Source organism: Paramisgurnus dabryanus, chromosome 17, assembly GCF_030506205.2.
Source record: "Paramisgurnus dabryanus chromosome 17, PD_genome_1.1, whole genome shotgun sequence".
Taxonomy (NCBI): Eukaryota; Metazoa; Chordata; class Actinopteri; order Cypriniformes; family Cobitidae; genus Paramisgurnus; species Paramisgurnus dabryanus.
This window is the reverse complement of record NC_133353.1, coordinates 14,107,432-14,121,631: the sequence shown is the minus strand read 5'-3', so window position 1 is coordinate 14,121,631 and position 14,200 is coordinate 14,107,432. Positions and strand designations below refer to the sequence as shown.

General features: G+C 35.2%; 1 protein-coding gene and 1 long non-coding RNA gene across 4 annotated transcripts; one reads left to right on the top strand and one right to left on the bottom strand.

The window, feature by feature from the left end:
* The first annotated feature begins 397 nt into the window (after positions 1–397).
* aftphb (aftiphilin b) lies at positions 398–14,087 on the top strand. Of its 3 annotated transcripts, none has more exons than XM_065245067.2 (9): positions 398–529; positions 4,197–5,676; positions 5,801–5,952; positions 6,625–6,745; positions 7,076–7,132; positions 7,650–7,748; positions 8,940–8,970; positions 12,604–12,727; positions 13,093–14,087. In XM_065245067.2, exons 2-9 carry the CDS (start codon positions 4,240–4,242, stop codon positions 13,223–13,225), a joined length of 2,154 nt encoding a protein of 717 aa, XP_065101139.2. In that variant the 5' UTR covers positions 398–529; positions 4,197–4,239; the 3' UTR covers positions 13,226–14,087. The 3 variants fall into 3 exon arrangements, with proteins under 3 accessions (XP_065101139.2, XP_065101138.2, XP_065101142.2); XM_065245066.2 differs by having other exon boundaries at positions 398–535; XM_065245070.2 differs by lacking the exons at positions 12,604–12,727; positions 13,093–14,087 and adding an exon at positions 9,437–9,549 and having other exon boundaries at positions 398–535.
* LOC135737392 (uncharacterized) lies at positions 6,598–9,441 on the bottom strand. The gene is made up of 3 exons (XR_010528463.2): positions 9,031–9,441; positions 7,639–7,716; positions 6,598–6,727 (listed from the first exon to the last, which is right to left on the bottom strand). It is a non-coding gene; the product is annotated as an uncharacterized lncRNA (long non-coding RNA).
* Positions 14,088–14,200: the final 113 nt, after the last annotated feature.

Genomic DNA, 14,200 nt, shown 5'->3' with positions numbered 1-14,200 from the left:
TGTTTTAAATAACGTTTTATCGAAATCATGATTGGTTTAACATGACAATTTTACGAACTTCTATTGTTTTTTTCCCGGTTATTAGTGTTGGTTAGACTTCAACGACCTCCTGATTCCTTTTTTAAATAACTTTACTGTGGTTCTTTTTTGTATATATTCTTTGCATCTGTTGTGCTCATTGATATTTTAACAAATTAAAAAATCCAAGTACACTTTTTGAGATTACAACAGTTTTTCAACTAGGCGTTTTAAAGATGATATTTAAATAACATCAATAATAGTGGATAATTCTATCAAAAACACTAATAAACACGTGCATATACACTATTAGAGGCTGCTCCGTTCAGATAGGGGGCGGTAAATCACTTTCTGATTTTGTAGACTGATAAAGGTCTTTGGTTGCATACGGAACTCCAGATGAATGCAGAAACTGGCAGTGACAGCCGGGTTGAACTTACCAGCTTAGCACGAAGTTAAGACGAAACGTCTCGCAGAATTAGTGTCCGTCATGATCATCTATACTAGATAGGTAAAGGTAAGACAAGTGTACTCTATAAGTTAGTCATTTTGTTGTTAAAGAATTTAGATGGTAACTGTTTAGAAGAACTTGACACACTAACGTAACGCCTTGGTTAAAATCAATTCCCAGGTCAGTCCTAACATTTTTTTACTCTTTTGGGTTTGGTCAATGAGAAACCACGTCGGGTAATGTACGTTACGCTTGGGTCGCGTACAAATACTTCCTCTGCCTGCTAATATAAAACGTATGCAGTGTTGTTAGCTTAAATCGATACCATCATGCCTGTGTTGTGTCAATTTAGCGTGTGTGTGTGTGTGTTTGTGTGTGTGTGTGTGTATATGTATATGTGTATATGTGTTGGCAGTTGACTGTTGTGTGACATTACACAGGAGTCTTTTTTTTCATTGTCAACCACACTGCGTTTTGTGATTTGCATTTTAAAAATTAATATTTCATTGAAATACTCCTGTATTCACTTCATTGATGAATACAGTCTTTAATCTTTTTTTAATTGTACTAGATTTCATCACAATAAGGAGATGAGAATTTAATAGACATTTTCGAAACTTCCCTATTTTTGCATAAACACCTTGATGTTTTTCTTGTAAACAAACATATATATACTGGTTAGTTTCAGCTGTGAGCACCCTAGCAGTCCTTCCAGTTAAATCATGGGGGAAGATATTTTGCCAGGCCCTTGTCTGTAATATCATTTTAACGTTTCATCTGTAGATTTTTGGCAAAAGCAACTTTAATAGGCATTCAGCTATGTAGGGCTGGGCCGATACCACTTTTTCATGTCTGATACCGATCTCGATACCACAACTTTGAGTATCTGTCGATACCGATACCGATCCAATACCATCTCTATCGCCATTTTAATCAATTAAGCAAATAACACATTTGTTAGCCGTACAAAAAGCTTGAACAGTGCTACAAAACTCAAACATTTTACTGTGCAACAAATTAATTCAAGACTCAATGAAACATTGTGCAATACTGCTGCTTCATTTTTATTTAAATGTTTCAAACAGACTAAAGGCAACATTTTTAGTTAGTCAGCAAAACAATTCAAAATGTTAAGGTGTAACTTTGGACAATTTAAAGTGCAACTTTGTGCAAATTCATGTTGCTCAGCAAGTCGCGCTTTACCCCAAGTTGCCATGACAAGGTTTGTGTTGGTATTGGATCGGATTGTACTCCCCGCTCTCTTCGATATTCGATCCGGCCATTTTCGCAAATATCGGACTAGTATCGATACCAAATATCGTATCGGCCCACCCCTACAGCTATGCATATTTTTTTTACATGCATTACCCTAGGAACCAAGCTTGTGAAGAAACCTTATTTGTCACATCACGTTCGTTTTACCATTTGAGCGTATAATCGATTTTAACATAAGCTTAAATTTTGTTTGTTAAGTATAATTATAGGTCCTACATGTCTTAATTTAGCTATTAGATCCATGGATTTTTTTGTCCCTCAGAAACTTTGTTTGGGCTTAAGGCTCAGAGTCTGTTCTGTTTGTTTGAAAGCACAAAAGGAGTGGATTGGGTTTCCTCATCAGTTTACATGCCGTCAAAGAGGACATATCAGTGTTTACACAGTGTGTGTGTGCGTATCTGTTTGCCTGAGGGTACTAAATACCTCAATATGTTTCCCTGCAGACATATTTCAAATCTAGAATCAAAGTCATATGATTGTGCTAATGTGTTTTAGTAGAATTGAATTTTAGGTCTATCTGCACTTCCTAGCCGTAATCACATCAACATTTTTGTTAGGCCTACTTGTTTTAAATGTAACTGAACAGATAAACTCTCAAACAAATAAAGCAGCAGTAATACTGTGGGTTACCATGTGATTTAAAGTTTTCCTCATTTATGCTACTAAAATTATTAATTGTTCAATCACCATTCAAGGGATGCTGACTTAACATTACTATCCATTTCTTTTTTTAATAAGCTGTTTCTTTTTTATTAGAAAAGGCTCAAGTATGTATTCTTTAAACTATGACAGGCATAGCCAGTAAAGAGAGATCTGAAAGATAGCATGCAGTGTTAGTTAGTTTCACATAAATAAATGCTTTACAAAAAAATTTAAAATATAACGTGATATTTAACACTTTAGTCATTTCAGTAACCTAATTAAAGCTGTTTTATTTAGCCCCTATCGGGGCTGATATGTTTGGAAGGACATTACTATTCTGAATACTATCCACCTTGTTTTAGTAAACCCCATTTATACTGATAAACTTTGTACTTTGCGTACACTTTAAGTTACTTTGAAAAATATTTTTAAATTGAAGTTGAGAGTTGATCTGTGTAAAATATGGTGATTCTTAAAAACTATTAAAACATAAATCTGCATACCACCAGTTTTTTCCTCTTGCCTGTTCAATGTTAGAAGTTGTTTTTGCGTAAACCTACCATTACGTTACACTTTATGTTCTTTGACATTTGAGTACTAAGTCAATGATTGTTAGTAATTTCACTGCTCAGAGGCACAACCTAAAAAGTGTTGTTTCACTCTGAAGCTTTCTGCCCTAGATTTAACTGTTGAAAAAGAGGTTACATCTAGGGCACAAGTGAATAATAAATGGGCCTGCTTACTACTTTACCCCCAAGCATGTCACATGATTTTTTTGTATTGTTTTAATGCAGTTTTTATGGTAGAGTAAAAATATTTTAAACATCTTGATAAATCAAAATGCCAAGTCAGTCCGCTCAATGTTATGTAAGGTATAAGATTTAAGCAGCAGGTTCTTATCGCAGAAATAAGCCCCGACAGTTTGATCAGTGATCTTGTATCACACTGAAGGGGCTTATTTTGCTATTAAAAACCTTCTGCCTGTACATTATCCCACTTATCACATGGCTATTTACCTCTTAAGTTACGTAAGCAACAAAAAATATTGATTTGAAATATTTTCTTTGCTAGACAAGACGTTCAACTTCATATCAGGAACGTGCTATATTTGGTTTAATCATTTGTAAATAAGAAGACACATGTTATTAAAAGACATATTTATATTTATATGTTGTGTAATATTAAACTGTACCTGTCAAAATGATTTGCATCATTTGTGTTATTAGTTTCAGGTGGTAGTTATTTCGGAATAACATACATTGAAATTTCGCGACTGGACAATCAGAATCTAGCATTTTAAAGTAAAGAATTAATATTAAATCTGAATATTAAAAATAATTATAATATTAAAGAATTAATAATAAATCTGTAAACAATATTGCATAAAAATGTTACATTTTTATGTTACGAAGCACAGTGTAAGGCACTGTATTAAACAGTGTTAATTTTAATTTTAAAGGTACTTTAATTTAATAGAATTTAAGCAAAAATATTGCTTATTAGGATATTCTTTTAAACAAAATACAGTTTTTGACACCTTGTTGGTTGTCCATTTGTTAATGCAATGAACTTCATCTGTGTTTATGCATCCCTTTAATATTACCTGAAGTGTCACTTAGCTGGTTACAAAGTTATTGGGAAAATTGGCAAAAAAAATCTGAGAAAGGATGCTGTGTGGTCAGTTTTCTTAATACTTTATTGTGCTTTGAGTTGAAATAATACTGATGGTAAAAAAAAATGTATTGTCCTGTGAAATGAAAATGAACTTTCTTAAGTTTCCTAAACTCTCTCCTGTTTTTTGTTTATCTAGGTGTGTGTGTGTGCATGTGGGTCCCAGGTGGCACTAGAGGACTATGGAGCCCGATGTCATCCGCCTGTACTCTTCTTCTCCCCCTCCACTAGATGAGGCTGGAGAGGAGGAAGAGGAGGATGAATTTGGGGAGTTTGGCAGTTTCGCTGGTGTAGTATCCAGTTTCAGTTTCTCAGAGATTGACACACCTATAACATTTAACCAATCAAATGCACTAGAGGACTCGCCACCCGACCTGTACATCACATTTGTACAGAATTGTACTGTATCAGAAAAGAGTGTATGGCCTAAGGAAAAAAATCTTGTTAAGGAATTACAACAGCCATGTGTTTTATCAAACCAAGAATCATCAATCAAGGAGACTAAAGTGCAAAGCTTTGATGACAGTGATCCTTCAGGGATTGTCATAAATGGCGTTGCATCCTCCGACCTCCAGAGGGAGCTCTCTATCGAACACAGTGTTTCTAGCAGTGATCAACACTGCTTCTCAACATCTCCTGATATTAAACACAGCAGCACAGGTCAGCATATAGACAACACAGGTGATGGTCAAAGTAATGGCTACAACAAGTCTTCCACACGTATAGAGTGTGACTCTGAATCTAGTATAAGCTCAGGACTGAATGTCAAAATATCTGATTTTGAGTACAATGAAAAACAGAACCAGCAGATCTGTAACAGTCACGCATGCCATGAAGATGCATCAGAACCAGAAGAAACTAAAACAAGAAAGAAGCTATGTGATGACTCCCAGTCATTTTATTCTTGTGAAGGAGGTAAGGAGACTCAAAAAGAGGATAAGGGAACACAAGAGAAAGGGATCCAAGATACTCATGGCCCCTCTAGTAAAGAAAATGTGGTTGATTATAGTAATGCATTTTTTTTGGAGGGGTCAGACTCTACTGAAATAGCTGAAGTATTAATGGTCCACGAAGTAGATATGGCTATAAGTGAAATGCATGAATCTTCAGAAAACATGGGGATGGAGGTAGACGTGGACAATAAGGCCTTAAATGAAACTCCCGATGAGGACTTTGGAGATGCAGCTCAGGGTTTCACGGACTTTAGCCGAACAGAATCTATAACCCAGGAAGGATTTACTGATTTTGTCACAGCAATGTCCAGGTGCTCCACAGATGATGAGTTTTGTGACACAGACACTCTAAAAGACTTTCAGGAGGAGGATGAGCTAGCTGAAGAAGAGGAGAAGTCTGTAGATTGTGCAGGAGTATTTTGTTCAGAATTGCCTCCAAGCGACAGTTTTGCCGACTTTAGTTCAGCTCCGTTTGATGGTTTGGAGGTGGAAGAGGGTGAGAACTGGGCTACATTCGGACAGCAGGAAGCTGCAGAAGAGGTTCAGGATTCATGGGCAACTTTTGGCGAGGAGCAGAATCCTTTACAGTGTCAGGAAAAACAAGATGTTTTGACATCAGCACCTTGTAGTGACAACCTTAAAAGCTGCAAGAGGGACAGAGAGACTGTGAGTAGATTTAATGTTTTTCCATATTCTATACAGTTTTCCACATTTTTCCATATTTACTCAATTTTCTGTGTTTGGGATGAAAAAGGAATAATTGTGTGTCTGTGTTGTCCATCTATGATAGGCTGAATTCAGCTGCAAAATACAGCATCTCCTCGGAAATGTATTTCCTTTAGATGTCAATTCTGAGGTCAGGCAAGTCACAGAAGTCTTACCCCTCCAAAATGTTCTGCAGGCCCAGGATCAAAGTGATTTCAGTTGCTCTTTTTCTCAAGGGTAAGAACTTAGGCTCTACCCTTCTCGATAACTACACTAATAATTAGTAAATGAATAAAATACTTTTTTGTAGTATTTACTTGTCCTTTCTTAACTCACTGTTTTAATGTCAGTCCTAATAGAAGAGAGACACTTCAGGCCACTAAGTAAAAAAAATTAGGGAACTTTTTTTACTTTGCTTCAGTAAAGTTTTTCGCTCATTGTTAAATGTGACAGAATGTTAATGACATTCTGCCTTCGCCGTTGGCGAAACAGCGCAGAGGGCATCAATGTGATTGGCATAGAGTTAAAGATGCATGAAATGCAGGTTAAGTGATAGGTTTTCAAAGAAGCCTGAAGTTTGCAGTGTGGCTATTTGACTTTTTTGACTTATTTTGACTCAAAAATAGACAAAACAACTGCTGTGACATCCTGAAAAAAATGTAACCTTGTGCTTACAACCAAATCAAAGCTGTGATAATATTCAGTAAAACATTTTTGTCATATCGCATTGTAAAATTGATTAAATATGTAAACATTTTACCAGTTTGTTTTGATTTACACTTTTTATTACTTTTCTGTTCACTGCTAAAATTACCAATATGAGCTTTATGGACAGTGTTTTTCTTAGTGCTTAGAGTTTCAGAAACAGAAAAAATTGTACAAGGTCTTGATTCTCTTCTCTATCCACAGGCATGATCTGGCCATGTGGCGTCACTTTCAGGACATCCACGGTGCACATGGTCTCAAGTTTAAGTGGACAGGTTCCCATAGCAACAGAATCTTGCTGGATTGCCTGGGAATCAGAAATATTGTGAGTTAATAAGAAGTAAAATATTGATATAGGTGAAGATTTCAGGTACAGTAAGTTACCATGCATGTGAGGTGTATCATTAGTCTAACACTGATAAGCAGATCCTGCAAGGTTGTCCAATTCTTTGCCTGGAGTCCAACCCAACTCAAAAGGATAGTGGCCCCTCTATAAGCTTAATTGGAAACTCTAGCCCTAATTAAACAACTAATGTTAATGCCTCGATACACAATCTAAAAATCCTATAATAGAATTTAATAAAATCATACAGAATTCAGTAAACCTCGTAATCAAAGTTTTTTTTATATTCATGTGTTTATTATTACTTTGTAGTTGTTCACTGGTGAGAAACAGCAGCCACTAATCGTGCCTATGTTTGCTGCCGGACTGGTGAGTAAAATACATAATTACAGTGACAACCATCAATATTTGGGACTAACGCAGAATATTAATTTAGCCTCTCCCACCACATGAGGGCCCCCTTGCCTGTGTTTTAATCTTCCTGTTTACCAACAAACCTGGCGTCTCATTTATAAAACTGTGCTGCTTACTAAAAGTTAACTTATGCCCAAAATCCACAAATGTGGTACGTCAAAAAATATTCATAAAACCGTGAATCGTACGTGAATCAGCCTTATGTACAAGCCCATTTTTAATCATAAAAAGTCGATGCAAATCACCTCATAAATGCTCATCCGCATGTTTCATACATTGTTGAAAAGCACCTTACAAATAAAAGTGACTTGACATGACCTACGCTTTTCTATCGTCCTGCATTTGTCTTAGTAAAATACACAGTAGAAACACTTTGCAAAATGTACTTTTGTATATGTAAATATACAAAATGAATATGTAACTTTAACATTAAATATTTCTCTCTCTGTTTAATTTTGTGCCTTCATTTTAGGGAATGCTGGAACCCACCAAAGAGTTTGAGAAATCTCTAGCCTCCCCTGCATTTTTGCCATCGGTTCCTGTGGAAAGTGGAACTATTTTATGCACTCAGGTGATGAGGACAGATAAACATATAGCTTTATCTATAAATATGGAGCTAATTACTGTAAGGGCTCGCAAAATTGCTATCTCTCTGTCCCGGGGCTATTGTATCTTCTAGTCGGGCTACCAAAATGTATCTCCTTCCTATCTTATAGGGAGGAAAAATTAATTTTAATGCTTTTGCATTCGCTCACAGTTTTGGTTGGGTAATTATGTTGTATGCAATTTGGCTATTTAAATTGCTTTTAAATGCTCGCTTTTTGCTTTCACTTTCCATTCACGATTGCTCGAACTATAGCCTACAGAGAGCAGCAGTACTGATTACAATTTACTATAGCTCAAATATCATTGTCAAGGAATAACAAAATATAGCTCCAACATTAGAGGTACAGATGGAGTATTTCTGTACTTGCAAGCAGAACGCTCTCACAAAAATCATTCTCTCTCATGTCCTTACTGGAAACATACACAAAAGCCAACCTCTGTATGTATTCTTGTAAAAAGCAATTATTTTTGAAATTAACATAATCAGTTGAGAAAGAAATAGGACCCATTTTTGTGACCTATTGTAACACTATAAAGTGGTGGAGAAGGAATAGTTGGATTGCATGGAAATCCAGTAATTATCAAGATTTTACATTAAAAATAATGTATTTTTAATTGAGGCAAATTGCATTCATTTCGGCCAACCAAATATTTAAGATTACCTGTCGGGCCTGTCAGATATTTTTAAATTTTGCGAGCCCTGAAGAATATATCCCCCTCAAAACACATTGGGGCGGTTTCCCAGACTGAGCTCAAGTCTAATCTAAGATTAAATTGTTTGTTTGAGCTGTCCTAACTGAAAACCACTTGCCCTGACATATCTTAAAGTGTGTCAGTTCCATAGTTTTGTGTTAAGATGCACATCAGTACTGTTTTTGTAAGGTACGTGTGTAAAAATTATTTAAATGTTCTAGTATAACTAAGGCCAAGTCCTGGCTTACTCTTAACCCTGTCTGGGAAACTGCCCCAGTGATGTCTAAAGCCATGTGATTTTTCTTTCTTACAAGAATCACAAAAAGAGACTGCTATTTTTTAGTTCAACAAAAATAAATTGTTTACAGAGGCTGTCAAGCTTCAGACGTTTATTAAAGGCTGATTGTTAAGAAATTGGTGAACTTCATAAACAGAGTTTGTTTTCTCCCCATGTTTTCTGCAGGTGGTGCCCTCTTTGACCATTAGTGTTGACGGTACGTCTTTTCGCCGTGCCTCTTTCTCTAGAGCTCAAGATAAAATCACTCGCCACTCACGTCAGAAATCCTACTCCTGAAATTTTCGCTGTTATCATTCCTCTCCAAAGCACTTGCTTCCTCTTCACCAAACTCATTTCCTCTCTTCATCTCTCTTACTTCTGCTACACTTGCAGCATTGAAGGTTTCTCCCCTGGGCACACTGTTAAAAAAAAACATGAACTATCATTAGTAGAATAAGCAGAACTTCTGTTACCATCCATTAAGTTACAAGTGATTTGGACTATGGACATTTATGTCCACTTAATTTTTGTTTCCTCTTTTGCTAACTGTAAAATGCTACTCAATCAGGAAAGAGACAATATTTTTATTTTTGTTTCCCTTTTACATGTTTGTATTCTGGTCTTTCATGCCTTTCTCTCCTTGTCTCTCTCCTTGTCCCTACGTATGCACTATAAAATTTCAGGCAACAGTATGCTCTCAACACACACAGAGGCTAAGAAGATCTACCTCAGATGATGAGTATGCAACTGTGACTAATTGAAAACATATGCAAAACGCAAACTAATAGGACTATACCCATTATCAAATATATTCTAAGTTTGTTGTAAAATAAACTAAATCAGTCTCTATGCACCAGCTACTGTCTCAGGTTTGACAAAAAAGTGAAATAGCTGACTTTACTCCTGGTGCTGAGTTCAAGCCATTAAACAGCTTGTTTAAAGAGCAAAACCACCAAATTCGTCAAGTTTTACTTATACGTGCTACAGAAGCTGCACATTTTTTTTACATGAAATTTAATTGGGGGGGGGGGGTTCTGTTTAAAGTCTATGTACATTTCCAACTTTCCTTTCTTTTCTTAATCTGTTTTCCCTCTGGTAAACATAATACATTTTCACATCTTTGAAACCACTGTTATTGACAGTGAATTGTTCAATAATGCACTTTTGACTTTATTGCGAACTTTGCTTTAACAACACATCTAAAAACCATACACTAGTTTTAAATAGCAATTACTGCAGACCTGACATTAACATAACTGACTTTTGAGAGCATTATTGCCATAACCTTTAGGCCTAATTATACACAGTCCACCTTACAGTCCATTTTTACATCACACAAGTTTTTGCAAATGTTTTGCACATCCATAACAAAGAGAACTGAAGGCAATAGGCATTCATATCTGTGCTCTCAAATAAAGCGTGAGTTACACTCCCAAGTCCCAAAAGTGTGCAAGATCTATATGGCATATCTGTACCAAAAAGAACCGAGAGCATCACTGATACCCGCGCATGCCATCTCATATGCTCATAATTCAAGCCCTCGCGTGCAGAGATCTGTCTCACAGGAAGCGCAAAATCATCCCCACACTCTCGCGCTGCATCCAACCAAAAAGAAAATCTTTCGTTTCCTTACGTGCAGATCTGTTATGCTTTCGCAATAACAATTTTGCGCGCGCAGGCATCAGCAATGCGCTCGGTTCCTTTTTGGCACTGATGCCGTCATAAAAGATCTGCACAGTCTGGTTACTGTTACTAGTCAAAGGTTTTTAAAGGAAACTACTTTTCCTTACTCACATAAGATTTACTGAATGTTAAAGTTTCTTTATGGAACCATACAGCCAGACAATGACCAATTTTGAAACCTTTAATTTTAGAGAATGCTGTAGAAATAAATGATCTGGGTTCAATACATGTTTAGATCTATTAATGGCATTAATGGCAAAATGTTGTGTACCAGAGCAAATAATTTGACCTTTTTCTGCTTTTTACCTGAAAATCAAGGAAACATTGAAGTCAAATGGGCCAGTGTACCAAAGGGTTTAAATTTATATTTAGTAAAAATATAATGATTGTGTTCTTTTAAAGCACATACATGAATAATTCAGTTAGGCTTTGTTATTTGGGCTGTAAATCATTCTTTAAAATGGTGGGGATACTTGTTTTGTATCCAAAGATCTGGTTATGCTTTCATCATTTAATTCCTGTGCAGTTACATTGCTCTTGCATTTACATTTTTTTAGTTACCACATGCTTTTATATAAAGCGAATACAAATGAGGGAGCATGTCATATTTTGTAGCCAACAATATGTTTTGTCTATAAAGCTATGTTTACAAGTAGGAGACACGATACTTAACTGATAATTACATTGTTATCTTTTCCTGTATTGATTGTACAAAAGTTACAGGTTTAATGGCATAATGACAATATTGGAAATGTGAAATGCTGAATACAACAGAGACAAGGTCAATAATTATGCTATCTCATGCTAAAGTGTAAAATGTGTAATTTTGGGGCAGTTTCCCAGACAGGGATTAGACTGGTCTTAGACTAAAATAAATGTAAGAGCTGTCCAAACTGAAAACAACTTGCACTGACATATCTTAAAATACATCAGTGCTCTTTGTTTTTCCTCAAAATGCACACAAGTAATGATTTTAGTAAAGCATGTTTGTTAAAACTAGTTATATTTACTAATTAAACTAAGGCCTAGTCCTGGTTTAGGCTAATCTCTGTCTGGGAACCCCCCACCCCTTTAATTTTTACTGCATGGCCCAATATACTTTTATTGTAGGTGCCTTACTTTACCCGTAAGCTATGCTTATTCTAAAAAAGAAAGAAAGAATTGACATTCTCATCTATAATCAATTACAATATGCCACAAATGCTGTATTGAAACAAAAAAAAAAAAATTTAAACTAAAACTGTAACATTAAATTCCTTTCTTCCACATTATCTATCTATCTATAATAACAATGGAGTTGTATTTAGATTTCAGTCTCTGTCTAAATAATCTCTGCTAATAAACTGCAGTATGACTATCATTTTTTTTACTTTACATCTGTTGCTTTAATAATTCTGATTTCTTTATCTGTCCTGTCGCATCTGCTACAATTTGCCTGTTACTGATCAGCAATTAGTTTTTTGTTATATAACACACTTTCTTAAATGAGTTAAGTTTTTTTTTAAGAGCATCTGCAAAATCTATCAGCAACTGTATCTTTCTTTACATTCTATTATGTGTGCATATAATGCTGTTTATATATTGTGGTCATAATACTTGACTGAACTACATTACTAACAACAATAACCCTCCCTGTTCTGCTGTCATTGCGATGACTCAAGATGGTGTAATCTCAGACCTAAATTTGGATTATTTTGGGACTGTGGATGAAGGTAGCTCAGATAGTGAAAATGAAACGGCACCACCAGGTTAGATTCTCTGGCTGGACAGTTCTGCATAGAAGTGGCTAGTTTACTGTGAAATCTTTCTTTTCACTTATGCATGTGATTACAAAATTGACGTGTCTTTATGAAAGCTTGACATACTTTCTTAGTCTATCAGTGACTTCCTTTCTCTTGGTTTGCTTACAGTATCTGCCTGTGTGAGTATTTCTGCTTTTCTTCTATCTAATCTAACCTCCTCTATTAATCTAAAGTGGTGTCAAAATAAAATAGTAATTTTTCCTTTTTTTAATTCTGTCTGTGTTTCAAAAATAATATCTCAAGACTAATGAAAAAAAGACTTCCCCATTAAAGGTGTTGTGTGGTCCAAAAATGCATGTGCAAATTTTTTGCTAGTTTGCATGTCTGCTTTAACATAAATTTTAAAGTATGTCTCTTTTTTTCAGGTGTTGATCCGGAGTTGTATGAGCTAACTTCAGCTAAAATGGAGGCCAAAAGTCCTGGTCATAGCATAACAGATGCATTTACAAAACTAATGGAATCTATGGAGAAAACAAGAACAACAGCCAGGTTAGATGTGTGCATGCATAAATGCACGCACAATTTACATGTCTAAAACATGTTTGTCTGCAAGTATTATTCTGTCCACTAGATGGAGTGTTTGTACATAATGTGATTTTTGAAAACAATGAAAATTATCATTTACATATATTTTTATTTTTGGTAAATGGATGTCTGTCTGATAGGATATTTGGTCTTGGCAATACATAAAAAAATGCAATTAAAAAGAAATAGAAATATCAAACTTTCTTTAGTTTGGCCTTTTATTGGGTGCTTCTTTGTTTTAGAGAGGTTTGTGTAGGATGTAAACCCTGCTACTATTACACCTTTTGTGGGAAACCACTCAATATTGTGTCTGTGTGTGTGTATGACAGGAGGCCAGAGCAAGATGAAAAAATAAGCGAAGAAGCCGCAAAGGTCATCTCTCTTCTCCCTGATCTGTCCTTCATGCAGGCCAGGGTTTTAATGTTCCCCTCTATCCTAACTCCAGCTGCCAATCACATATAATCAGACATGGCTACCTGCCTTAAGCTCCTGTCAGAGGTAATTTATTCTGTTTACAGACAGCAGCAAAACTTCTCCAAAAAAAATCACATTTTATATATGAAAATGAACTCTTGCCTATTACAAATAATATTATTCCTGCTGTCATAAACAGTTTGAATTGCTTTATATGCTTTTTCTCTGTCAAGCAGTTTTTGGACACAGTATTCAGAATAGTATGTTTTCTTCTGATACATAAAATGTTTAAGGTTGTATTTTTAAGTGCCGTTTAGGAAATCTGAGTACTTATATGGCACTTTTAACTCAAAAGAGATGAAATGCAGAATTGCACATTTTACTACTTGAAACCACAGCCTGTAAAATTAATACTGACAGTACTTGCTATACATTTTAATTTGTGCATTTAATTTTGTTCTTCTTTTAAATGTCATTTAATTAATAGATTCCTTGGTCTGTATCTAACCATTTTTGACTCTTTTAAACCTCATTCAATTTAAGGTTATATAACATCCATTCTTTTAACTACCTGTAGTTGTTTGTATTTATTTGGTTTTCCCGCAACTGACATGCGCACACACGAAGAGATGATATAATCATGTAATTTTGTCTTTTTTTGCATGTTTGCTTTTGTTTTGCAATTTATTGTGTTTTAATGTCATGTCACTGTATTATTTTAAACAGTATACTTTTGCACAATCTAAATATATAATGTGAATCTGACAGTAGAGCCGTCTTAAAGATGGTTATGGTTTGTATTGTTCCTGTGGAAAAGAGATTTTAAATGGGTTTGCCTGTGTGCTTATTTCATTTTCTTTGTAAATGGTTTTAAAATGTTAACCAGAATAAAAAAGGCATACAAATATTAGGTTATTGTTTCATTTTTATATATATATCTCATATTGCGCTTGGTTGAAGCATTTGTGCTTTGTTTATCACTGGTGTCCCCATTGCCATATTATATAATAATTTTTTTATTTT